This window comes from Lissotriton vulgaris, chromosome 6 (assembly GCF_964263255.1).
Source record: "Lissotriton vulgaris chromosome 6, aLisVul1.2, whole genome shotgun sequence".
NCBI lineage: Eukaryota > Metazoa > Chordata > Amphibia > Caudata > Salamandridae > Lissotriton > Lissotriton vulgaris.
In genome coordinates, this window is record NC_141694.1 from 1,497,552,762 (window position 1) to 1,497,579,539 (window position 26,778).

The window sequence follows — 26,778 nt, forward strand, 5'->3', positions numbered from 1 at the left end:
AGTAAGTAGGACCTAGGGAGTTGAACCCCACCTGGATCTGCATCCTTGCTGCTCAGCAAACACACTCCAACTGTCGCTCTGTCAACCAAACCAGGCACTCCAGCATTCCACTACCTCATCAAGCATTCCAACATTCCACACACATCACATTCATACTGGCTGAGCAGCAGGGAACTAAGGGAAAGGATAACAATTAATAATAATATTACAACAAAGTACAAAGAAAGAATGCACCATTTGATATCATAAACACGAAAGAAACATATACAATTAACCAACTAATTGCAAATTGAAAGGACTCAGGATTGGAGTATATCAAAACAGTCCTAAGATATCAAAAACATTGAAATTACACCATTGTAATGTTATGCAGGACTGGGAGAATTGAGGACACCGCTAAGGTGTAACTCCCTCACTCACCCCCTTCGGCACAGTACATATAGAACACCAGAAATGACTGGAAATATCAGGCAAAACAACTGCACAGGGTGCATGACCCCGAAACACACACAACTCGCACACCTGACAGGACCGCCAGTCTTAGGTGAACAACAGCACAGGGCACACAAACCCTCAATGTACACAACTCACACACCTGACAGGACCGCAAGTCCAGCACAGGGCACACAAACCCTCAATGTACACAACTCACACACCTGACAGGACCGCAAGTCTCAGGTTGAACAACAGCACAGGGTACACGACCCCTCAATGCACACACCTGACAGGACCGCAAGTCTCAGGTAAACAACAGTACAGGGTACACATGCCCTCACTAATGCACTAGGATACACAACTCAACTACACTACCAAAATTAAGCATAACTAATGCCACGCACCCTACTAACATTGGGTGGTAAAATCAAGGATCAACAAGAACACAGTGGCAGCAGCTAAGGTGCATAACACACATCATACCCCTGCCACCATGGGTAAAGCCACACAACTTAAAAAAACTTGGTAATAAACACAATAAGGCATACTCCAGCATATTATTAAATAATCTGTAAATTTTTACTTTAAAACAAAACAACACTAGAGCGCCAACAATGTGAGGAAACAGGACAATATTCAACAATAACAATTATGGTCACTGGTGAGCGATGTCTCACCCGAACATTTTACCAACTTGTAAATGTTTGAAGACCTCAAACCTTAAAAGGCTTTGATTGAGCAAGGACTCGTAGAAAAGAGACTTGCTCAGACGCAATCCTTTCATTTAACCTCTAACATTGTATTAACCTCATATTGTGTTAAACTAATGCACACCACATTGAACATAAAAGACAGAGAAGCTTCCCTACGTGTTTACTAATAAAGTAACTCAAGTGAAATTCTAAAATGGCTGCTAAAGGGAAATATTTATTGTGCATGAGTCAACTGCATCTACGCAGTATGATGAGTTGTCGCTTGGAGGGAATTTCTTGCGCTTGCCCAGATGCTATTAAAATGGCTGATTTGAAACTCACATGCTTGGCATCTGCTCTGCTGAAACTAAACCAAGCTGATTTACTAATGCTAATGCGGGGAAAGCATTGAAAAATGGGGTTAGAATAGAGATAGGTGTTATACAGTGAAACCATTTATTTTTTAAATTAACATTTGCCTTCTTGGCTGTTTTATTAGTGCGTGTATTGGGCCTTTCATGTGAACCAAAGTGTGTAACCCACCTCACATTTGCACATGTGTGGTGTGAATGAGCCAGAAGAAGTGGTGTGACTCTTGAACACAGCCCAAGAACAAAAAAGATACATACCCTGGAAACTAGCACCGAAGCCCGCTGAAACAAATGGGAACACATGAAAATTATACTTTTGTGTCTATTAAAATGTGAATACGGGTGGGAATAAAGATTTATGAATAAAAATTAAGGGGCGGGATTTTTGAACAATGAACTGAAAGACTAAATTGAAAAATAAGCATGGTGTGATGATCACCTCCCCTTGCCTGTTTAATCAGAGTTAGTATTTTTATGATATTGAAACATTAATGGGTGGTACATGAGGGAAGGAAGAGTATAATTGAGGTAGCTTTAGTTAGTTAAGCATGAGACCGAGATGCTGTCCGAGTAAACCTGAGTTGGAGATTTGTTGAATGCTGCAGAGCTCGGGATGCTGATGGAGTGACGAGAGATGCTGAAGAAGAATCGAATGCAGAACCATTTTTCCTAAACTAATTTACTTAGAAGAAGATCACAGAAGAATCTCGAGGAGGAAGAGAGTGTCAGAGAGGGGTGCTATGCAAGCGTCAGTGATAGAGATGTCATCTATTTTGTCCTGAATCCTGTCCTGAAGCCTTCGTCGCCTGACCTTTCCCAGGGGAGCCTTACCAGCTCCTTGGCTAGGGGGTTGATTTTCACACCATTCTTGGTAACTATTATTTTTGAGTAATATGCCAATGTTCTTTTCTCTCTATCCTCTCCTTTCTGAGCATAAGTCATTGCAAGGTATAAAAGTATGTGTTTGATGATTGATTAATCGAATCTTCCTTCCTATGAGAGACGGAGACTGTACTGTACTTTGTAAGTGGTTCACATGAAATTAATTTAGATAAAGATTTAAAATACTTCCCGAGTCTGTGATCATTTATAATTGTAAGAAGATTGTCTTTTATGTTATTTCACCATCAACTAGTTCAACTAATGGTCCATTAACCAGCGGAAATAACTTGTTGATGAGTTAAAGAAAAGTCAGGGAAATAAGAGGTGACTAATCTTGAAATAATAGAAAATCATATACATTGACTCCAGCGGTTATTGCCAGGTTATGTGCGTGTGTTTATGGGCCCAGGTGAGTATATGGTATTGGAGTACCTGTTGCTGGTGAGGCGCTGGATCAGCTTCCTGATTAAACGTGCAGCAGTATGAAGAAGCGAGTCCTCTGTATGCATGCATGTCAACTATGTGTGTAGAATGGTGCCAAATTAGATTTTGTTTCCCCCAGGCAACCAAAACAATTAGTGAATCACAGAAGGTAGCAATCCTCCTTCTGACTATTGGACTCCAAGCAGGCTGCTACCGAAATCTATGGTGACTCCCAGTAAAGAAAGCGGTGAAAAAGAAACATAAAAAACAAGTATGGGGCAGCGACTTGAAAATGTGAGTGCAACGTCATGCTCACCGCAGGTTTACACACAAATCATCCCAATTTGCTAAAATGGCTGCCAGTGCGCCATGTCACAGAATTTTCTTTGGGCGATGGAAGTAGTTACGCTATCCTGTACCTTCCAAGACGTCATGGTCCATGCATTAGCCTCCATCCTCGAGCTTGATGGAGAGCGCGCACTCCACCCACAGGGCCAGAAGCTGACCTCATAGGTGGAATCCAAGAGTGGATTTGAATGCCACATACTCACGCTCAGGTAGGCAGACAATAACCTAAAAGGCTTGCGCTTCCAAACTTGTGCTGCCTTCAGTAATGGGAGATTGTTAGAAAACGCTGCCTCAATTACTCGCTGCCAAGCTTCATAAAAGTATGAAACAATGTTAAGAAGCACTCACAGCACCAGTAATTCCTTGGATAAATTCCACCAGCAACACATTGAATGTCAAAACTCAGTGCTTAATAGTTCTTGTTCACGTACAGCAGGCTGTAAACAAGTCAAATGCCCTAACTATCCACCACTCAGATTATGTCCGTATATGATGGGCAGTCCACTGCTTCAGCTACAAACTGCGCTGACTGGCTGATGTTGTTAAGAAGGTTAAATGCCCCAGACAGAGAGTGAGGGACCAGAGGCTGTACAGAGAGTGAGGGACCAGGGCGTTCCTTTTCCTTCTAGCTTCAGGTTTCTTTGCGTTAGTCTCTTCCCTATCTTCCACATCTTCTTATGGTTTTTTCACCAAATCGTCGCCATTGTTGCAATCCAAAAGAAGTCCAGAAGTAGCCATATTGTAGTTATAAGTAGAAGGTTTATTAAGCTTAGTTGCACGATTAGATGGTAAGTAGGAAAAAGGAAGTTGTGCCCCACCAGGAGCAGCATACCTCCTGCTCAGCCCACACAGTCCAACTATCTCTATCAACGACACCAGGAATTCCAGCATTCCACAACCTCATCAAGCATTCCAACATTCCACACACATTACATTCATACTGGCTGAGCAGCAGGGAACAGGAAACTAAGGGAAAGGATGCAAAGTAAAAAAAAAAAAACTCACAACAGGATTCTTATGTAGCGAAAACATATTTTACAAATGAGAGTGTTTGCGACTGCAACATAGGTTACACCTGGCCCCAATAATTGATAATAGCGCTCCTCATGCAATTTGGAGCAGACAACCAAGGTCTGAGAAATGTTCTTTGTAGATTGTATACATTCACTTCGATGGAGATATTGGAGTTGACCAAGCAGTGATATTAAAGGGCAATTAGGGAAACTCTAAAGTTAGGGTGTCTATTTTAACACACCAACTGTTAAGTCTCTGTGACTTTGCAACTAGTAATATATTAGAATAAGAAATGTTCATGAGTTGCACAACTGTCAATTCGCTATGTAACGAAATGCTAGAATTATCTCAGCTAATCCAATTGTGAATACACCTATATTACAGTGGGCATGTCAAATGTTCATGAACATATTTACTATTTAGCCTGACAATAGCACTCATTTATGTTCACTGTGTAACAACTTTAACATTTCAAAACAGATCTTAACAAAATCAATACAACAAAAAGAAAGTGACTTACCTGATAGTAAGATTTGATTTGTTTCACTAAAATAGCAATATTTTGTACTCTAAGAGATGTATCGTTGTTCACTTTCATATTCAGTCTTTGATTTGCTAATTTAGGGTTTCTGTAAGAAAAAAACAAGAAGCTTACAGAACAAAGAATACATGTATTTGCTAGTACCACACATGTTTTAGCAATAGACATACATACATTATCAATTAAAATATAATTTTAATTCAGAAGAAATCACAGAGACTCATAGAGACCGATGGGCTGAGAGGTTAGTGAACGGTTTTTCTTTTCATTTACTAAAAACATTTCGGGCCTGATTCCCAAAGGTAAGTTTACGTTTGTTTCGGAATTTACAAACTACGATATCTTAGTAAGTTAACTACTGCAAAGCTACGAGTGTGGAGCCTCCGCAGTTGTAAATTTACTATGAAAACAGAGTTTGTGAATTCCACACCAAACGTAAACCTACACAAAAGTTTAAAATGACCTTTGTGAATCGGGCCCTTGATGTTTTCCAACTTACAAAAGAAGGTATTTTTCATTATCAGCAGAACTGTAACACTGACATTTTTCATAATGTGAACTAGGATGTAGTGCACCACCTCTTAAAGGGTTTGTCTTCACAGTGTCTTCCCCTCCAGGCACCTTTATCTGGAAACAAGAATCAGGCTACTGACACCAGCTGTCAATCAAAACATATGCGGTGTAGTAGGGACGATGATGGAGGAAAGTAATTAAACAGGCACTCTAAGATAGGCACACATGATTCTACTTGGAGTGAAATGTTGCATACTGGGTGACCTATCCGTCTACGCAGGTGCTTGCTTTTACTGTGTCCCTCTGAAGCACTCCACCCTTTATAACACCACAGACTGACTGTCTCTTCCTCCATTCTAACAAGCTGGCTCAGCTTCTATTCTGCCAATGTGGGGTAAAACCTCATGTCACCCACCCTCATGAGACCCTACACCTCTCCTGACTTCAAAGGGGCTAAACGACAGTGAACAGTCCGATGACACAGACCCATGTTGCACAACCCTGGCAATAACCTTCCTCGCTGCAAGGGAACCCCATCTTTGCTTTAGGGTATACGAGCAAGGCTCTTGGGAAAGTAAGGCGCCTGGACGATCTGTTCCCTTGCCCCAAGTCCTCATGGATAGAGAACATTCTACACCTCCTTCGGGTTGCATGAACTTTGACACATGCTCTGTCATAAGGCATAAGGTTAATAGAAGCTCAAAAGCAAATGATCTTGACATTTTATACATTGTGATCAAAAACAAAAACAACTGAGTGTATGTCTCATTTACCATCAGTTCAGCAAGTCTAGGATTATCAAAGCCCATTATATACTGGAATACTTGTGAACAAGCAGTGCATTTACCAGTAAAATATGCATGTACAACGACATATTTTCATATTTCGTTTTTTCATTAAAAACATTTTGTCAACTTATCGCATATATTTGAGAGAAATTCATTTTAATAAACTAACTTTCAAAATCAAGTATGTATGAGATTTCCTTTGATAGGAAAAAGGTGATAGGAGGAAATGTGTCTAATCCTCTGGGTAATTCTCAAGAAAGTGAGCGACCCGGAATACCCTTGAGGGCTTGGGTAATGAAAGTAGAAGGGTAAAGGTGCCTTCAAGGGACTTTATTTAATCTGTATTTATTAATTCAAAATATTATTGAAAAAGGACCAATCGATCGTCCTTGGGGTGAGTTAATCAAAAATCTAATATTTTAACAAACAACAATAATCAATTTGTATTGTCAACATTTAACATATAAACAAAGACACCAGGTGTATACGAAAAAGTGTTTTTATCAAATAGTTCATTAAAGGAAATCAGCTTCATATACAGATAAATAAACAAATAAGATTTAGGACTGTGGGTACACACATAAGTAAATTGCTAGGTGACTCAACAGAACCTAAAAAACACCTATCCCAGAATACATTGAGTAAAACAAAGAAAGGGATAAGATGTACTGTCGACGTTTCGGTTTCTTAGGAGTTAATTGGTGAAACGATCCTCAGGACTGTTATCAATTGTGATCTGTATAGAGATAGTGTAGTCTGAAAATCAAAAGATATTTACAGTTACAATATTACACTGAATATATTCGTTACACCCGGGTGACAAAACAATAAGACTAGACTCTAATAACAAAAGACAAACTCATGATATGTATAACATCAACACCATATGAACATAGGGTTCATTGACCTAAAAACAATTTGAATATGTAATTCATTTAGTCAGGTTTAAAAGACACTGTGATCCACAAACAAATCTTTTATGTGACGCAGTGACAATACTATGTATTCTGGGAAAGGTGTTTTTTAGGTTCTGTTGAGTCACCTAGCAATTTACTTATGTGTGTACCCACAGTCCTAAATCTTATTTGTTTATTTATCTGTATATGAAGCTGATTTCCTTTAATGAACTATTTGATAAAACACTTTTTCGTATACACCTGGTGTCTTTGTTTATATGTTATATGTTGACAATACGAATTGATTATTGTTGTTTGTTAAAATATTAGATTTTTGATTAACTCACCCCAAGGACGATCGATTGGTCCTTTTTCAAAATATTTTGAATTAATAAATACAGATTAAATAAAGTCCCTTGAAGGCACCTTTACCCTTCTAATCCTCTGGGTGTCACTTCAACGTATCAATTTTAACTTGTCTTTGCAATTTCAGAAGGAGAGTAGAAACAGGCAAGGAAAGGTGCATCTCAGTTCCCTAGGCGACCTTCCACCAACACAAAATGTTTGTGTGTATGTGCGTATGTGTGTGTGTGTGTGTGTGTGTGTGAGCCAGTCGGCTTCACCGAAACGCGTAGGGTTTTACTTTGGCTTCAATGTGGAAATAAACTATTCCTTGAAAGCAGAAGTGCTGGTTTACGGACGTGATTACTACGTGGAGTGCATGTGCATTTTTATGCACAGTGAGGAAATTGAATAGCCGGGTTACCTCTGACCTGGGGCTGCACCGGGGCATGAAGTGTCCCGGTGTGTTTTCGGAGGATGATATATATATATATATATATATATATATATATATATATATATATTTCGCTCGACTCTCCTCAGAATCCACAAGAAAGAGGCAGCACTCGCGGACCAAGATTAACCAGGGTTTAATTAGAGGGAAAAGAAAAGCACAGACGCGTTTCGGCGTGAGCCTTCGTCAGTGAAAAAACCATAGGTTATAGACCATATATAGTTAGGGATTAGCATTTACAAAACCTTATTTTACTCACAAAAAACCATTGAAATTCGGATATATAGTTAGTTGCACTAACTATATATTGCGCACCCGCAATCCACTGCTGATGATGTCACATATTACATCATTCATGACATGGTCAGTGACATCACTGATGACATCTCAAATGACATCACTGATGACATCACTGATGACAACATCCAGTGACTGTATGTTTCTGTAAAGTTAAAATATGTCTTACATATTGAAGAATGAGTGGATGTATAAGTGTCTGGATGAAGGATTTAGTAGGTGCATGACTGACTGTATGAGTGAGTGATTAAATGTGTCTCACTGAGTGCATGGGTTCGTGACTAAACTGTCTTAATTTGTGCATCATTATGTCTGTTGTTCTGTAAACTGCTGCATGTGTTGATCAATAGCTATATGAGTAACTATATGGATCATTGATTGGCTGCCCAAGTATTCGAATGGGAGACTGAGTGTGTGTGTAGGTGGCTTGGAGGTGTGTGAGTCTTTGCATAGATGTGTGAGCAGTTGATACACTAGATGTATGGGTTCAAAAGTGCATGTGGAAACATCTGTATGGGCGGTTGACTGTGTGCATGAGTGTATTGGTGAGTGAATGGATATCTCAGTGCTACATGTCAAAGTAAGTACATATGTAAAACACAGTACATGTGAGAGTTGACATATATAAATAACTGTGCATAAGAGCCAGTGAATGTGTGAGTGGCTGTATGGATCATTGTGAACTTGTATCTGGGATTGTATAAGAGAGTAAATATGTGTTAGTATATGTTTGAATAAGTAAGGTGTGTATAACTGTATAGTTGAGGAAATGGAGGTGTGAATGATTCTTTGCATGACTAACTAGGTGTGTGAGTAACTCCATGGATGAGTGACAGTCTGTGAGTGTCTGTTTACACTGATTGTATCTAAGGTTATATTAGAGTCTGAAGAGGTTCATTGTATTATCACATAAATGATATCATCAGTGATGTGATCAGTAATGTCAAATGAGATGTCATCAGTGATGTCATCAGTGATGTCATTTGAGATGTCATTAGTGATGTCATCAGTGATGCCATTTGAGATGTCATCAGTGATGTCACTGACCATGTCATGAATGATGTAATATGTGACATCATCAACAGTGGATTGCGGGTGCACGATATATAGTTAGTGCAACTAACTATCTATCCGAATTTCAATGGTTTTGTGTGAGTAAAATAAGGTTTTGTAAATGCTAATCCCTAACTATATATGGTCTATAACCTATGTTTTTTTCAGTGAATTTTCAAGGTTTTGTAAATGCTAATTCCTAACTATATATGGTCTATAACCTATGGTTTTTTCAGTGAATTTCAATGGTTTTTTAATAGCAAATATCAAAAGCTGTAAAATGTATTCTTCTTTGAAATGAAAAATATATTTTATATGTGTTTATTATAATTTTTTTATGCATCTACCAAACCCTGACCTCTTAATAGTGCACTGTGGTGGAAATGATTTTGTGACTATGACTGGGGTTGGTCTGGAAATGCTTTTAAAGGACACCTTACATCAATTGATGACACTTTTTCCCCAAACTGCTTTGGTATATTCCAATATATGCCAAAGACAGAAATGGAACTGTTCCAACCAATTTTGTCCACAATTTGTGAAAGCACGGAAACATGTGGATAAATCTGTTTGTGCTTACATGAGAGACTTTAGAATGGGATGACCCCGGCACCAACACCGGACACACACGAGCAGTAAACACACTAAGATCCGGAGGCCCACAGTATAAGCACGTATTCTAGCGCCAGGCACAGATACAGACACCGGGGTGGGGGGGTAGCGTCCCGGGATCCTGTAGCGGAACACGTACGAATTTTAGCAAGTGCAAGAGGGAACGGGGTGAAAATACAAAAGCAGAGGGCGGAGAACCCCATATGTCGAATGCAGCAGACAACCCAGTCAAGAGTGCAAACTGAAAATGAATAGCGCGCCCGACCTCCGGGTTGTGGGCTGAATGGCTGTGTACGGGGAATATGGGAAGAAACAGGGGACCGACTCTGCACACAGAGATTCTGATTCCAGCAAAGTACATTGTAATTGACTCTGCAATAAAAATTGTTTAAAAAAAAAAAAAAAAAAATGAGACATTAGAATGGGTTCAATATACAACAATAGCTTGCGTTACAACATGCAAGACATCTACAGAGGAGATGGTGTGCACTTCTCAGATGAGGGGAATAGAATATTCCTCCTGAATTTAAAACTGTGCATTGGAACCTACTTGTAGGTACCTAAATCAACCACAGAACCCAATAGCTCTTTTCAGAGCTACCCTACCTCTGATCATTCAAAACGTTTATCTTTTTCTAACTTTTTTCACTATTTTTCACCAAAGTACGCTTCCCGGTACGCTCCCCGGTGCGCGTACCGGGCGCTACCCGCGCGTTTTTTGTAAAAAAAAAATAATTGCCTATATGAGCGTCCTAAGCCCCCCTCAGAAAACCTAGAGGGTCAGAAAGTGTCTACTGTGCCCCCTTCTACCCATTCTGAACATTGTTTCCCCTTCATCTTGTGTCTCAATTCTACCGATACACAAAATGGAGGACTCCCGTAACGCTGCCGGTACGCGCACCGGTGAGCGCTCGCTAAAAAAAGGTGGGAAAGTAATTTACAGAAAAACCACTGGAGACACTTTCATCAAATATAGAATAGGCCCTACTACATAGCAGTCCCTACCATTTACCCAAATTTGATGGAATTCCATTGAGAAAATTATGCTGTAGGCCTGACTAAATATCCTGAGGTAAATTACATGACAGAAACACATATGAAGTGTTAGAATTGACAACCAATTAAAATGTTACTTTCATTTTCTACTATTATTTCAAGACATTTGATATGTTATGTACCTGAATATATATAAAGAAAGAGAGAGAAACACAGGCATTTTGACTACTACTTCCTGAAGTACATTTCAAGAGCATTTTCACTGTCAACTTTACCTTCTTTTTCAAAGGTAAAATATAATTTAAAAAATTTGAAAGGAGAACTATGTTATGTACTTTAAATTAAATAAGGAAAACGTTTTCAGATAGTTACATACTGTCCCTCTATATGAGTTAGTCATTGAGAAAGACTTAATTATTTAAATTATTGATTGAGTTAGGCTTCTGTGGTATAATTATGAATTTACTTAGGCTTCATCACAGGCACTTTTTAATAGTTCTACTTCCTGCCTGAAACCATGCACTGCCCAAAGATTACTTCACTGATAAAAACTCACAAGCACCTGTCTGAACTTAAACCCAACAGTGCCCTATCTCCACTGATATATATTTTTTAATGCAATTTACAGCAAGAAAATGGAAGCACAGCAAAAACAAAATACAATTTCATTTGAAATTAAGATTGAAAGCAATCCAAACCAAGAAAAAGAAGAACTAGACTTTATGGATGAATCAGAAGACCAAGAATTATTAAAATGTACTGAAGAATGTGAATGTGATTCTTGGAATGAAAAGGAGGACATTCCTGATGATTTAATGTTACAAATTCTCTTAGATTTTGAAAAATCTGAACAATAAATTTAAATTTTAAAAGTTAAAATTGTTTGAGACATTATTCTTTTTAATATGAAAATTATGAAATAGTACCCAAAAAGATAAAATATAAACTGAGACTTAAAATATACTGTGCAACTTTTTTGTGTTACATAGTAAGTTTGCTCATAGTTACTTCCTTTCTCTCACTATATTATATCCAATGTGTATTTAACATCTGTTTATCATCTCCTGCCTCCATGTTCTTTCTGCTTTCCTCACAGAATATGCTATGAATTCCATATACCACAATAACTTCTGAAACAACATGCAAGATAGCTACAAAGGAAACGGTGTATATTTATTTTTAGACTCTGCATTGGTACCTACATGTTAGTACTTAAATAAAAAAATAAAAAACTACAACAAAAAGAACAATCAATAAACATACAATATTTGAACATTCTTTCATTCTTTTTTCCCTATATTTTGCTCCCCGGACCGCTTCCCGGTGCGCGTACCGGGCGCTCCCCCCGCAAAAAAACGATAATAAAAAATATTTTTTTTGCCCCGCGGGGCCCTTTTAAAGCCCCCTTATCAAACCTAGGGGGTCAGGGAGGATATACTCTGCCCCCTTATGCTCATTTCCCCCTTTGTTTTTGCCACCTCTTGTGTCTCGATCCTACCGAGACACAAGATGGCGGCCGCTCCGGACTGTTTAGAATGTTGACAGTCACCGGGGAGCCAATCCGCTTCTCCTCGCGAAGTTCTGTTACGCGTCAGGTACTCGAACCAGGGCGCTAACCGGGACGCTGTCACAGATATATATATTTTTTAAAACGTTAATTTCTCAAAATCCACTGGAGCACATATATTGAGACATAGCAAAGGCACGTCGGGCAAACCATATCTACAATTTTGCCATGTTTCGTGTAAATCCATTCAGCCGTTCGAGCTAAAAGTGATTCAACCGCCCTATGGAAAAATGAATGGGAAAAACGCGTTTTGGGACCCCCCTTTTTTCTCGGCCCCCCCTTGACGAAACCCCCCCCCCCAAATTTTCAGGGGCTGATCGGAAACAAAATGTGCCATTTTCCCGAAAATTTCAGCCAATTCCGTCCACAAACGCCAAAGTTATTCGACATAGAATTTTCAGAAATCCCATAGGAAAAAAATCCTAACTATATATACCTACTGGCGACTGCCAGTAGGTAATATATATATATATATATATATATACACATACACACTTAAAAAAAACAATAGGCTTCAGACATGTTATAGTTAGGGATTGACATTTAAAAAACCTTAGAAATTCACTGAAAAAACTATAGGTTTTAGGGGTGTTATAGTTAGCTGGACATTTCACTCGTACAAAACCATTGAAATTCCTCTGTTATAGTTAGTTGTACTAACTATAACTCGTGCGCCCGCAATCCACTGCTGATGATGTCACATATTAAATCATTCATGAAATGATCAGTAACATCACTGATGACATCACTGATGACGTCTCAAATGACATCATTGATTACATCATCCAGTAAATGTGGTTTGGTTCGATATTTAAATAAGTATTATATATATATAGCAATCTGAATTGAAGACTGAGTGGATGTATAAGTATCTGGATGGAGGATTTAGTAGCACTGTGATTGACTGTCTAACTGACTAATTTAAAGTGTCTCACTAAATATATGCGATAGTGATTAAACTGTGTGAATATCTGTGTCCCTCTATCTCTTGTTGCGTAAACTACTACATAAGTTGGTTACCAGCTATGTGAAAGTCTATATTAGTTATTAGTTAGTTAAGTGAGTATTTGTGTGGGATAGTGAATGTGTGTGTGGTTGGGTGGGAGGTGTGTGACTGTCCAAAGATGTGTAAATAGTTGATTTAGTAGGTATATGAGGTTAAGACTGTATATGGAAACAGTTGTTTGGGTGAGTGAATCTCTTTATGGGTGTGGTAATGAGTAAATATATTTCTCAATGATACATGTCCAACAAAGTAGAAATATAAAAGGCAGTGTATGTGACAGTTGTTGTATATAAATAAGTATACATAAGACTCAGTGATTGTATGAGTGACTACATCAAAAACTGTATACTTGTAATAGTGATTTTATAACACACTAAGTAGGAGAAGAAAATGAAGCGGTGTTTGTATAAGTGTGTAGCTTACTAAATGAATGTATGATCAATTGTTTGCATACGTGAGTAGGATGACTGCATAAGTGAATAGGATGTGTGCTGGTGTGTTCTAGTGTTCTATTGATCTTTGATCTTTGTTAGCATGTATGAGTGAATCTATAGGTAAGTGTTAAGATGTGTATGTGGATGTAGGAATCACTGAGTGGGTTTTTAGAAACTTGTATTGGTGGGTCAATGGTTTCAAATATGGTACTCCATATTTTATAATGAGTGTTGAAAGGTTATACTAGTGTATGATGAGATGTATCAGATTGTCACATGGATGATGTCATCAGTGATGTCACTGACCATGTCATGAATGATGTAATATGTGACATCATCAGCAGTGGATTACGGGCGCGCGAGTTATAGTTCGTACAACTAACTATAACAGAGGAATTTCAATGGTTTTGTACGAGTGAAATGTCCAGCTAACTATAAAACCCCTAAAACCTATGGTTTTTTTCAGTGAATTTCTAAGGGTTTTTAAATGCTAATTCCTAACTATAACATGCCTGAAAACTATGTTTTTTCAGTGAATTTCAAAGGTTATGTAAATGACAATTTTTAAATGTGTTACTTGTTATATTATTTTTTTTTTATACTGATTTACTACATTTTTTTAAACTATTTATTTTTAGATAATTTATTTTTTAAATTACATTACATATTTTTAATATAAATTAGAAAAAAAAGGTTTTGAAAAATATTGAAATTCTAATTTTTTTTTGTATTTTATATTTTTTTAAATATATTTATATATATTTTATATAGCAGGCAATGATATCCTATGGAAAGAAATTCAAGTTACTGGTAAGTACGGTTAGAATAACTTTTCAGGATCAGTACTGGCCTCAAAGATGCAGCACTGAGGTCTCTCCTAATAACAGGTGAGTAAATCGGATTCCGTAGTTCGGCTGATTTTAGAGGAGTATTTGTAAGTTTCAAAAATCGACACTTAGAAACTTTTTCAGCAAAAAGGAGGCAATGATATCCTATGGAAGGAAATTCAAGTTACTGGTAAGTACGGTTAAAATTACTTTTCAAGATCAGTACTGGGCTCAAAGATTCAGCACTGAGGTCTCTCCTGATAACAGGTGAGTAAATCGGAATTTGTTGTTAGGCTGATTTTACTTCGGTCCAGTATATATAGAGCCACTTTCCTACACCATCCCCTCCCTTCACCACTGTGCAAATATGCCCTGTGGCGTGTTTTCAGTTGAGAAAATAAATCCCATTCAATCCTCAGGGTCCCTAGAGTCCAACTAGTCCACAAGGTACATCCAGTAAGCACCACAGTGCTGCGTAGCATAGAGATGTAAAAAGGGGCACGGCCTGCACCTCCTCTCTGCAACGCAGCGCAGTGGTGCTTCCTGGAAGCACCTGGTGGGCTACTTGGCCCCCAGCGTCCCTTAGGATTGAAGGGGAATTTTTCCCCAACTTAAAACGCGCCACAGGGCGTGTTTGCACACATCACCTCAGGCCCGTATCCTTCCTTCACCACTTTGTAAATGAGCCCTGTGGCTGTTCTAAGTTGAGAGATTTAGTCCCCTTGAATCATAAGGGTCCCTAGGGTCAAACTAGCCCACTAGGTACTTCCAATAGGTGCCACAGAGCTGCGTTGCAGAGAGGTGTAAAAAGGGGTGTGGCCTCTGAACAACTGTCTGCAACGCAGCTCCCTGGCGCATACTGGAGATACCTGTTGGGCTATTTGGCCCTCAGGGACCCTCAGTATTGAAAGAGAATTAATTCCCCAACTTAAAACGCTCCACAGGGCGCGTTTGCACAGTGGTGAAGGAAGCAGTTGTGGCCTGAGGTGACATGTCTGCAAACACGCCCTGTGGCACGTTTTAAGTTAGAGAATTAATTCCTTCTCAATCCTGTGGGTCCCTGGGGGCCAACTAGCCCACCAGGTACCTCCAGAATGCGCTAGGGGGCTGTGTTGCCGAGAAGTGTTCTGAGGCCACGCCCCTTTTTACAACACTCTGCAACGTAGCTCCGAGGCGCTTATTGGAGGTACCCGGTGGGCTATTTGGCCCTCAGGGACCCTCAGTATTGAAAGAGAATTAATTCCCCAACTTAATCGGCCCAGGGCACCCCACCCCCCGGGGCCTGGCCTTTTCCTTTTTTTATTTTTTACGCTGTTGGGGAGGGAGCCCCGGGACCCCCTCCCAGGCCGCTTATGTCCCCGGGGACCCCATCCCCCGGAGCTGGCCTTTTAAAAAAAAAACGATTTAACTTTTGGGGGCATGGCCTTTTTTTTTTTTTACTGTTGGGGAGGGGGGCAGCCCTCCTGGGCCACTTATGGCCCTGGGGACCCCATCCCCCGGGGCCGATCTTTCTATTTTTTTTTTTTTTATTTAACTTTGGGGAGGGGGGGATGCGCGCCCCCCCCCCCCCCCTCCCGGGCCCAGCTAACATGCTGCTCCCTATGTGGAAAAGCAATCTGCTTTGCTTCATTGAAGCGAGAGCAGGTTTCGCTGCTCTCGCTTCAATGAAGCAAAGCAGTTTGCAATGACAGGGTGGGAGCCGCGAGGCTCCGGCACTGTCATTGCAAACTACCGTGTCCCGGGGGTGGGCACCCCGTGCCACTGTAGTAGCCGGCCCTGGGGGGGTGGCGGTACCCCGGGCCACAACAAAGCCCCAGGGGGGGGTGGTCCCCGGGGTTGGGGGGTCCGTCACGGACCCCTTAATTTGAATCTTTAGTGCCCCAGGGAGGTGGCGGTCCCCAGGGTGTGTGGGGGGCTTGAGCCTCCCCACACAGGGTATATTCATTAAAAAAAGCCCCAGGGGTGTCTGTCCCCGGGGCTGCGGGGGAGGCTGTGTGCTCCCAGCAATCTCAATTAAGTCGAGCCCTTGTGGGTGGCGGTCCCCGGGGCTCGGGGGCCTTAGAGGACCCCAAACATTAAACTATTAAGCCCTGGGGGGTGGCGGTCCCCGGGGCTGTGGGGGACCGTGTGCCCCCCACAATTATTCATACTTTGCCCCGGGTGTGACGGTCCCCGGGACAGTGTGGGGGGGATTGGCCCCCCACACACTTTATTTTCAACATGCCCCCGGGAGTTGGCCCAAGGGGGGCTAATTAGCATCGAAGCACGGGAGACTGCGCTTCGTTTTTTTTTTTATCTGCGGGATCCGCGCACCCTTGGCCTTGGGGTTCCTTGTGGGACCCACAGAGCAGTCCTAGGGGTTCAGGTTGTTTCTACCCTGCTCTCTTTTCGTGTTTTTCAATTTTTTTTCCTAGGTTTCTTGTGCCTCGGTTCTACCGAAACAATCTGTCAATTTGGATCCTACATGGAATATTTTGTGCTGATCTGCCAAGCAAAAAAGAAAAAAGAAAAAGTGGATTCATAAAAGAGCCATTTTCCATTTTAAATCCCGGAGCATTCTTTGCTTTTCAGTGCAGAAAAAACAGCTGAAAGGACATACACCAAATTTAGCACACAGGTAGAACTTTTTTGAAGAATTGTGCCTTTCTTGGTTTGGTGTAAATCAGTTCAGTAGTTTTCTAGAAATTAAAGTTTAAAAAGGTGCTCGGGCTGGACAAGAAGAGTTTACCATTTGCCATTTAAGAAGTCTTTATTCGATTATTTCATCTTAAAAGACGTACATACATAATATACACAATGAAATAACAAGTTCATATAAAACAGTTGTAACCGACATACATATAATGGGTACAAAACATTAATTCATTATGGCATTAAAAAAGTATTAAATCAGCTGATATAGACATTCTTATAATGGGTACGTAACAATAGATTAAAATACAGTATAAAAACCAGAAAGATCAAGATCAGCAGTTAAAGGTTACTATTTAAATGTACAAAGGCAATCCTAACACTGGTTGTTTTTTATATACCTAGTTCTAATCACCCACGCCCATCCGAGGAATTTAGCCACACCAGTAACAATAAGAGGGGTTAGATTGGTTCTTAAGAGTCTGATAGCCTCAATAGCTGAGCGAGTACCCAGGGATCTACAGACTGGGCGAGCCATTTGGACCTTGGAGCTGCATAAAGTGGGCAAACAAACAAGAAGTGATCAACCCTTTCGCTCAAAGCTTGACAAAGAGGACAACATTCTGACCCCCTTGAACACCATTTGTTGGTAAATACCCTTATAGGCAATGTACCACATCTAAGTTGATGGAACAACTTACTGTCCATTGGTTTAGTAATTAAGTCCCAGTATTTTTCAGAGGCATCTTTGTATTCAATGAACTTACTAGAAAGGTTGTTAGCAGGCAATCTCTGATGACGGTTCTTGGTCACCCAGTCCCAATACAATGCTTTTAATGTTTTCTTTGTGGGAAAGACTGCCGAATCAGGGGCCACCCAAAGATTACTTAACCCTAGAGCAAAAAGTGACAATTTAAGATCTCTAAACCAACTTATGTTCGATGAACCAGGGATGTTTCTAACATCAAGACAGGCCTTTGCATACATGTTAAGCTCCGGCGTCGTCCATAGGCGCCTCCAGAACGCCAATGGGCGAAATCTAGCCTGCTCTTCAACCGGAAGACACCCTAGATCGTACATAAGTGGGATCCTTGGGGTTGACTGCGGCAACCCTGTGGCTACCCTGAGAAATTTGTTTTGGGCTAATCTCAGAGGGTCCAAGTTGCCATACCCCCAAAGTTCCGCCCCATAAAGAACAGAGGGAAGAACCTTGGATCCGTAGATTTTTATAAGTGGCGAGATGGGCCGAGTATAGGATCTTTTGTGCTCTTTAATCAGCGCACCTCCAATCTGGAGATGTTTCAAAGCCATAAGCGCAATCTGTGGGGTCCAGCTTAGGGTGTCGCTGAATGTAACTCCTAAGTAAGTGAACAACTTCAATTGTTCAAGGGGCAAACCCCCCATTGTGACCCTCGCGGAGGTCTGATTGTGGCATCTTAAGACCATAAATTTGGTCTTAGAAACGTTTACCTCTAACTCATGTTCGTGACAGAATAACTCAAACCTAGAGAGGGCCCACTGAAGACCCTGTCTGGTTTTAGATATTAAAAGGGTATCGTCAGCGAACATGAGTAGAGGTATTTTCATCCCTGCTAATGAAGGGGCATCTGTGGGGTGATTAGCATAGTAATTGACAACCCTATTAATATATAGGGAAAAGAGGGTAGGGGCTAAGACACAGCCTTGCCTAACGCCTTTTGCCACGGAGAACCTGTCTGTCACTTCCCCAGGTTTGCCCCAACGCACATGGGCATAGGTATTCCTATGTAAACTAATTAACAAGTTGACAATAGGAGTTGGCATGTCCATATCTAAGAGGCTCTTCCATAAACCAGCCCTTGGTACAAGGTCAAAAGCAGACCTAAGATCTACGAATGCAGCATAAAGGTTGCCTTTGCCTAAAAAGACCGTCTTCCAGAAGAGTAACATAAAACGATAGGCCTGGTCTAAAGTGCTAACATGGGACCTAAATCCAGCCTGTAATGGAGTCAAAATATTTTCAGAATCAATCCAATCTTGAATCCTAACAAGGACAAGACGGGCTATAATTTTTTGTACTGCATCTATTAGGCTGATAGGCCGATAGTTGAAAGGAATCGACCTATCACCTTTCTTATATATTGGCAATATTTCCGCCCCAGCCCAAGAATCAGGAACTCTGGCACCAGATGCCAGAGCGTTGACCAACTGTACCAGATATGGAACCCATAGATCTTGATCCTGGAGGAATAGGTCGGCTGGGATGCTGTCTGGTCCAGGAGCCTTCCCTCTCGGGATAGAGTTCAAGACAGATTTCACTTCTATAGAGGTAAACACTAGAGGGTCTGCTGGTAATGGCCAGCAGATGTTACCTAGAGAACAATCCGGACCCTTAAATTACATTTTAGAGATATCTGAACCATTAATATGCAAATGATGCATGGTGTTGTATCACGGGCCTCTGGAGCTCCCAAATTCAAAAGGTGCTCAGATCTGAATGGTTGAGCCAGCTTTTTCTTCCATCAGCCTTTCTGGTACCACAGATTCGAAGATGGATCTCTGGTACTGGGACCATCTGATTTGCTTGCCGCTTCATCAGGAGAAAATGTTGTGGCTGCCATTACAGAACACTGGTACTCAGTACTCGCGTCTAAAGAGTTAAAACAAATGGGCACATCATTATGTGGCAGGGTGAGCACCTCAAATCCTGGGCCTAGGTAACAAAGGGTCAAAGTTAAAAAATAAAACTGCTGATTTTTTCACTGTATGCATGGATCTTCTACAGCTCAAAAAAAACGCACCCTGGTGCAGCAGAACCAGTCTTGTTTCTGCTGTACTGGCAAGCATCCAGTACCTGGTGAAGCAAAACCCGGGCTAGCTTCATGTTTCTATGTTAACCTATGGTAGCATCCACTGCTCCCAGATAAGGGGCTTCAACCTAAGTAAGAATGAAAAAACGACCAACACCTTCCCACTAAAAGATGGAGCAGAGAAAGAGATAAATAGCATGCTAAAATGGATCAGTACAGAAATAGTGTATGTCCTAAAATGTCCCTTTAACCTAAAGTATTTGGGAAGCACCCCATGTACACCATATGTACTTGAAAAAAGAATTCTGGAACAACCAGGGGCTATCAAGAGAAGTTATTATACATATTCAAGAGCCAAACATAGGAAAAAGGACATGGAGATGACATACAAATATTGTAATATTAAGCAATAGATGGAGAGAAAAATCCAGTAATAGGTGGAAACACAACAAAAAGACTGAGATAATTAGAACCATTCTACATTTTAAGAATGGGTACCATGGAACCATTCAGGTTAAAAAAAACCGAGGAGCTAAATATCTTTCAAGGAGAATCAAGGCAGTAATGAAGTAAAAAAGGAAAAAAATTGAACGAAAATTAAGTCAACTACAATTCAGTGATGAATCTCAAAATAGTAAACATATACAATTAAACAACCCACTTGAGGAAAATATACCAACAACTGAGAACATTTTTCTAAAGTAACGTTACAGCATCCTCACAGATTATGGTTTTCTTTAAAACATTAAAATAATTAAAAACAATACAAATGAAAAATATTCATTTGATAAACCTCACATTGAACTATACCCCCATAGAACTATATTAAAGGAAATTTGAGTGAGTAATTATCCATGCAACTAATCTTTTATGCACTCAAAGCAAATGTCATATGTTTTTTGCTACAACTACCACAATCCACTTAGGTATGGTCATAGCAAATATGGTCAAGAGCCAATGTTTAAGGTTAAAGTGAAAAGGAACTGGTATCTGTAAACAAGTTGGTCGAATGCATCAGAACCAAAATTTGCAATTATAAAATAAAGGCTTCAAGTGTTTTCAGAGTACTGTGTTACTTATAAAAGGATTTTTTCCAGGATATTGGACGAAATGACGGATGTGACAACACTCAATGCAATGTGATATAATTTTAGGGATATGCAGTGCATGCTAAATATTGGGGGTAAGCCCTGTTACAGTAAAGAGAGCAGCAGTGCACACTTCATGCAAAACAGGAATAAATGCAACAATCACTTCAGATTGTGGTACGGCGGACATGGTAAGGGAAGCAGCTTGTAGTACAGAAGGCATGAGGGTGGGGCAGTAAGACATAAGTGAACTCTCATGGGAGGTTGGTAGAGAGGAAAAGAGCTTGATCAGAGATGCACCAGAGTATGAGCTTGACGTCATGAAAGGGGCGGGAGCAGGGAGGAATGGAAGGAATCACATAAGGACTCCCCAGTGCTTACTCTCTCCAAACTGTACACTTGACCTAGAAAACTCTTCATTAAAAAAAGATAAAACTCTGAAGTAAGCTTTCTTGGAAATGCTCTAAGATTCTGGCATGCCATTCCTCCTGCCATTAAAATAAATTCCTCGCATGTCAAAAGCGTAAAAGAGAGGAAGAGCTTACTGTTCAATAAGCTTCTCACACTGTGACTGGGAGAAGTCTTCCTCTAAAATGATTCTTGATCCAGCTGGATTGTGGATTCTCCTAATTTTGGTCCAATAACTATTGTATCATAGGTACTATGCTGTAGATCACCCTATATTTTATCCTCTAGCTGCTGCCATGCATACATTTTATTCCTCTGTTAGGAGCTCTGCTGCGCATGTGGGTCTGGTTCATACTATGTACAACTGCTCACAAAATAAATACTGTCCTTGCAGAAGATAAAAGCAATAAAGAAATATAGAAGGAAAAATTAGAATTTTTGAGGGATTATTGATGATTTTAAAAAATATATACGGATCACTGACAGAATATCGGAAACAGAAATATCATGCGAACATAATATCATGTCAAAAGTATCAAGGGCCAAAATATCGAGAAGGTAAGTGCAAATTGGTAAGTATAGATTTACTATTCTTAACTTCCCATCTGCATGCTTTGTTATATATAGGAAAACTTTGCTTACCTGTACAAATGTACGTTCAGGATATTTTTGGCGTCAATATTCTTGGCGTGATATTTTGCCCCACGATATTTTTGGTTCTGGTAATCTATATAACCACCAAAATATACAATACAGTACCAGACAGCCTTGCTTTCCTCCATTTACTGTCTCCACTGTCTCCGAAGACCAGCATGCAATATACAGATCATCCCAGTAGGTGTCAAGTTGAGTACAGTTATTGGTAACTTTCCCTAATAAGCATTTAAGATGTTACACCAGCGGCATGCAGTTACACTTGTACTGCGATCCACCTTGGAAGTTGTAAACATGCTTAGAAATGACCAGAGAAATCAACTGCCAGATCACTTCAAAGCTCCAGATCAACGTTCTATATGCACAGAAATATGCGTTAACTGTACCTTACCTACAGAGATCTTGATAAATATCAAAGCTACAAGTAGGACATCACACTTCTCCTTCCTTTTGAAAACAACAATATATAGTTTTAGATTTCCCCAAAACAATGCACATACAAAAAAGACAAAAAACCCAAAGAAATAAAATATTAGCATAATGAGTGAAATATGTAATAATTAATTACACAAGAAGTGAAAATTTGACCTTAATGTATACATTTAATAAGAGATACTAACTTGCATAGTGTAATACATAACTTGCCCGTTTATGCATCCTGAACCTCTTCCTTTGACCAGTACAAACTATATCACCCTTCTTTGAAAAATGTGATATACCATTATTATCAAATGTGACATGATCATCTTATTTCTATTCTTTTTAGCAGATGCTAAATTAACTGTCAGGCTCTATTTAAGTTTCAAATTCAGACATCCTATATTTTATAACATTTTGAAGAGCTTTCTTACTTTGTAAATTCGAGTAAATCTGGACCATGGTATACAGCCCACTGGTGGCTTAATTTATACCACATCATCAACAACTTTACCATGTAAACTTTTCTTATTATCAAAATAACTTTTCTTCTTCTTTTGTAACTCTGATTCTTTATCACACTACTGAATTTTATATTATTACCCCATCTCATCTAGCTTGGACATAATAATGTATTGGGAACCCACCCCTTAAAAAGTTCAAATGGAGTTTACCCAGTGGAGACATGTGGTGACATGCGATAAGCAGTGATTCTATTTTACAAATATTTCCTCAAATCACAACCATTAGCTTTGAACAATTGAATACATTATTTCAGAGTTTCATTTAACCTCTCTACAGCACCATTGGTTTTAGGATGATAAAATGAACACTTTTGTGAGTAATACCACAATCCCTTAGAAAGCCCGCAAACTCAGCTAAGCAAAATTGAGGTCTGCTGTCAGTCAGTATGGAATTAAGACAACTCTGTTTTAAAAATATTTTCCAGAAATGTAATCTTACTGAAAGAAAACATATCAAGAACACAAGTAACCTAGACCATAGCATCCTTTTAGAGGCCCAACAAAGTCCACAGCATCTTCATCCCACAGATAAGTTGGACGTTTCCTACACACCATAGGATCCTGCCTCCTGAACAAAACTCGTTATTACTCTTATTACGCTCGACACAATCTCTCACATATCTCTATGTCTATGTGCCCATTCTAGGCTACCAAAAAGTAAACTGTAATCTCTTTTTGGTTTTAACTATACCCAAATGACCCTCATGAGCCAGAAAAAGGAGTTTGCTCCTCAGGGTCAACGGAGACCCCTACTGAGTGCCTCTCAGCAGAATACCATCATCCACAACCAGTTCACCCTTCACAATGGATGAGGTTTTGTTCAGATAACTTGTTTTGTCTGTGTTTATAGTATTCACTGCCTTGCATAACTTCATCCTCCAGCATTTCCATTCTCCCTTCATCCTCAGTCACTTGATGTGAATTCACAAACATTTACTCTTTCTCCAATGAATTCATCATCCTCATCACAAGGTGAAACTTTCCTCTCAATATTCCCTACCAAACATGAGACATCTGTAATATTGAACTCTTGAAGATAAATAATCAGTACCCACCCGATGGTGCTCCATTCTGTTTGTGAACACAAGTATGTCTTGACAAATGTGCTCCCAGTACACCTGCTCATGCTCCACTCCTCCAGTGTGCATTCATATGCATGGCCGCACACTGTCCGCCTTTGGGTTGTGGAGCCCTGATGGCATGGTAGCTATCCTTGGGTGGTGTAGAGGGTTGCCTGTTGTTGAAGCTTGTAGCCCGTAACTGTCTCTGCAGTGTTGAGTAGCCCTAATCTTTAGCCTATCGGAATCTTATTCTTTAGAGGAGCTGTTCTTGGAAGGCAGGTGAGGCCACTCCTTAACTGTCCTTAAAAATGGATTCCTCTTGGTTTGTTCTTGGGCTATAGAGTCCAGGAGCTGTCTCCTTGGAGATTCGAGCATATAGCCTTACAGGCAACTGCTGGGAGCTATACCGGTTGGTAAATGCCTCAAACCCAAGGCTTATAATGAGGGAGAGGGTCTTTAACAAATGGTTTAGATACCACATAAAGGGTTGGCTCTCCTGAGCCCAATCCCCAAGTGGAGCCAGCCGTGGCTGGTCAAGCTTTCAGGATCCTCAGCTGGAATATCGCGGGTATTTCCCGGAAGCTGGACCTGCCCGACTGGAATTCACTAGTGGAGGCGTATTCGATCTGTATCTTCCAAGAGACCTGGAGAAAGGAGCCCTGCTATAAGGTTAGTTACACCACTTATTTTGCACTAGCAGTCCCTTCGTCCTCAGGGAAAGGTTGGCTTTCAGGTGGGCTCCTCATATGGGTCGACATTTCTCTGGGTTGTCAAATTTTGCAGAGCGCGACCAACTCCCCTGACATTCTTAGAATTTCACTAAGGGGGTTACGTAGAGGGCACACCTTAGACATCTTTAACATCTATGCCAGGAGTACTAAAGGAGATTATTTGTCCCCAACTGTCTCGTGCTTGGAAGATGTAAATGTAAATGTATTGCGATTTATATAGCGCACGTATCACCCGAAGGCATCAAGGCGCTTGCCTTGGGAACCCGTCCTGGTATTCCCCTGTGAGATAACCCCAGCAGGATATCCACAAGGTGAAAGCCAGGCATCCCGCCGCGAGGGGCCATAGTGGAGATTAAGCAAGCTATTGCCCAGAGTCGCAGAGTGTGAACCCGTGAGTCGAGTAGGCACCGGAACGAGAATTATCGAGTCCGTGGAATTTTTGAGCCCAAGACCCACCGAGGCGGGGAATTGAACCCTGGTCCAGGACCGATCTCAGCTTCCGGGTCTGCCGCCTCTAACCCCTGAGCCACACTTCTCCACAAGATCAACTCAGGCAATGCCCAGCAAGCACGCTTGTCCTGGTCGCGGGGGATCTCAATTGTACTTTTGAGCCTCTAGCGTTGGAGGACATTTTGGATATTGCCGATGAGGATTCTAGGAGGGGTATACCTGCACTAACCGTCCAACATATAAGGAGATGGTCCCAAAGGGCCATACAATTGAATTCCTTGACCCTGGAACTAGGATTGAGGGCAGCAAATGGGAGAACCATTTCTGACCAATCTGGAGCCCATACCTTCAACAGAGTGCACCATACTTCGAGGATTGATTACATCTTGCTTGATCTTCTGCCATCAGTAGATAGTGACCATAATCCGCTTTCTCTGGCGTTGCACCCCTTATGGACGTGCGCGCCTGGTGCGGTTATGCCATCCAAAGTGCTCTCTACTATGGATGTCTATCCCTCAGGTTGCGGGAGACGTTTCAAGTGGGGTAAGGTTGCTTTGGATGAGGGAAAAACCCAAGCTATAGGGGCACTTCTAGAGGCAATTCAGATCAAGTTGGATTCCCCCTCCCTGGCACATAGTGATGCGACTCCACTCTTTTGTGAGACTATCACAGCCTTGAGCAACTTCTTCATAATCCCAATTAAGGACCCTCCTTTGGGTGGAGTGTAAGAAATCGAAGAGTCTTTTTGGCTGGTTTACTAAAAAATGTAGGAGTAAAAAATCTGCACTTATTGCAGCAGTTAAAAGTAACTCTCCGGCCAAAATCAGGCTGGCTAGGAAAGACTATAAACTGACCATTAAGGCAGCTAGAAAAGAATGGGAGGATAGGTACTGGTGTAACCTAAAGGAAGCCAGTGCAGGAAGGGACCCCAGAGGGTTTTGGAACCTCATTAGGGGGAAGAGCAGTTTAGATAATACCCTAATTACGTGTAACATCACGGGCCAAAGCTGGTATAATCACTTCTCGTCCCTTTATAACACGATCTTGGAGGGTATTCAGGTGCCGTCTAACTCCCATTCTATCCCAAGTGACCCCATAGAAGACCAACTAGGAGACCCTTTCTCTCCAAAGAAAGTTGAAAGTGTAATAAAATCATTGGTGCCACTTAAAGCAGCTGGTCCCGACGGGATACCGGGAGACCTGTTACGCGCTAGTCACATTGAGTGGGGGAAGATAATTTCGTCCCTACTCAATGCTATTAATACCGGAGCACCAGTCCCGGATTCTTGGAAAGGGGCGGAGGTCGTCCCAATTTTTAAAAAGGGGAGCTGGGACGACCCCGCCAATTACCGTCCAATCAGTCTTATTGATGCTACACAGAAGGTGGCGGGTAAAGTGGTGTTGGGGAGAGTGCCCCAGTGGGAGGCCGATAACAACATTTTATCAGACTACCAGGCTGGTTTCAGGTCCGGCACTGGGACCATTGAACAAGCTTTTAGACTGTTGATCATCTATTGGAAGGTGGTGGTACTGG

General features: G+C 40.8%; 1 protein-coding gene across 2 annotated transcripts in view; it reads right to left on the minus strand.

Annotated features, from left to right (window-relative positions):
* CCDC88A (coiled-coil and HOOK domain protein 88A) overlaps window positions 1-26,778 on the minus strand; it is an 865,879-nt gene that overhangs the window by 664,646 nt on the left and 174,455 nt on the right. For both annotated transcript variants that reach the window (XM_086927667.1, XM_086927666.1), the window contains exon 3: window positions 4,686-4,794. In XM_086927667.1, coding sequence (XP_086783793.1) covers window positions 4,686-4,794 — 109 coding nt within the window. The remainder of the gene's footprint in view (window positions 1-4,685; window positions 4,795-26,778) is intronic.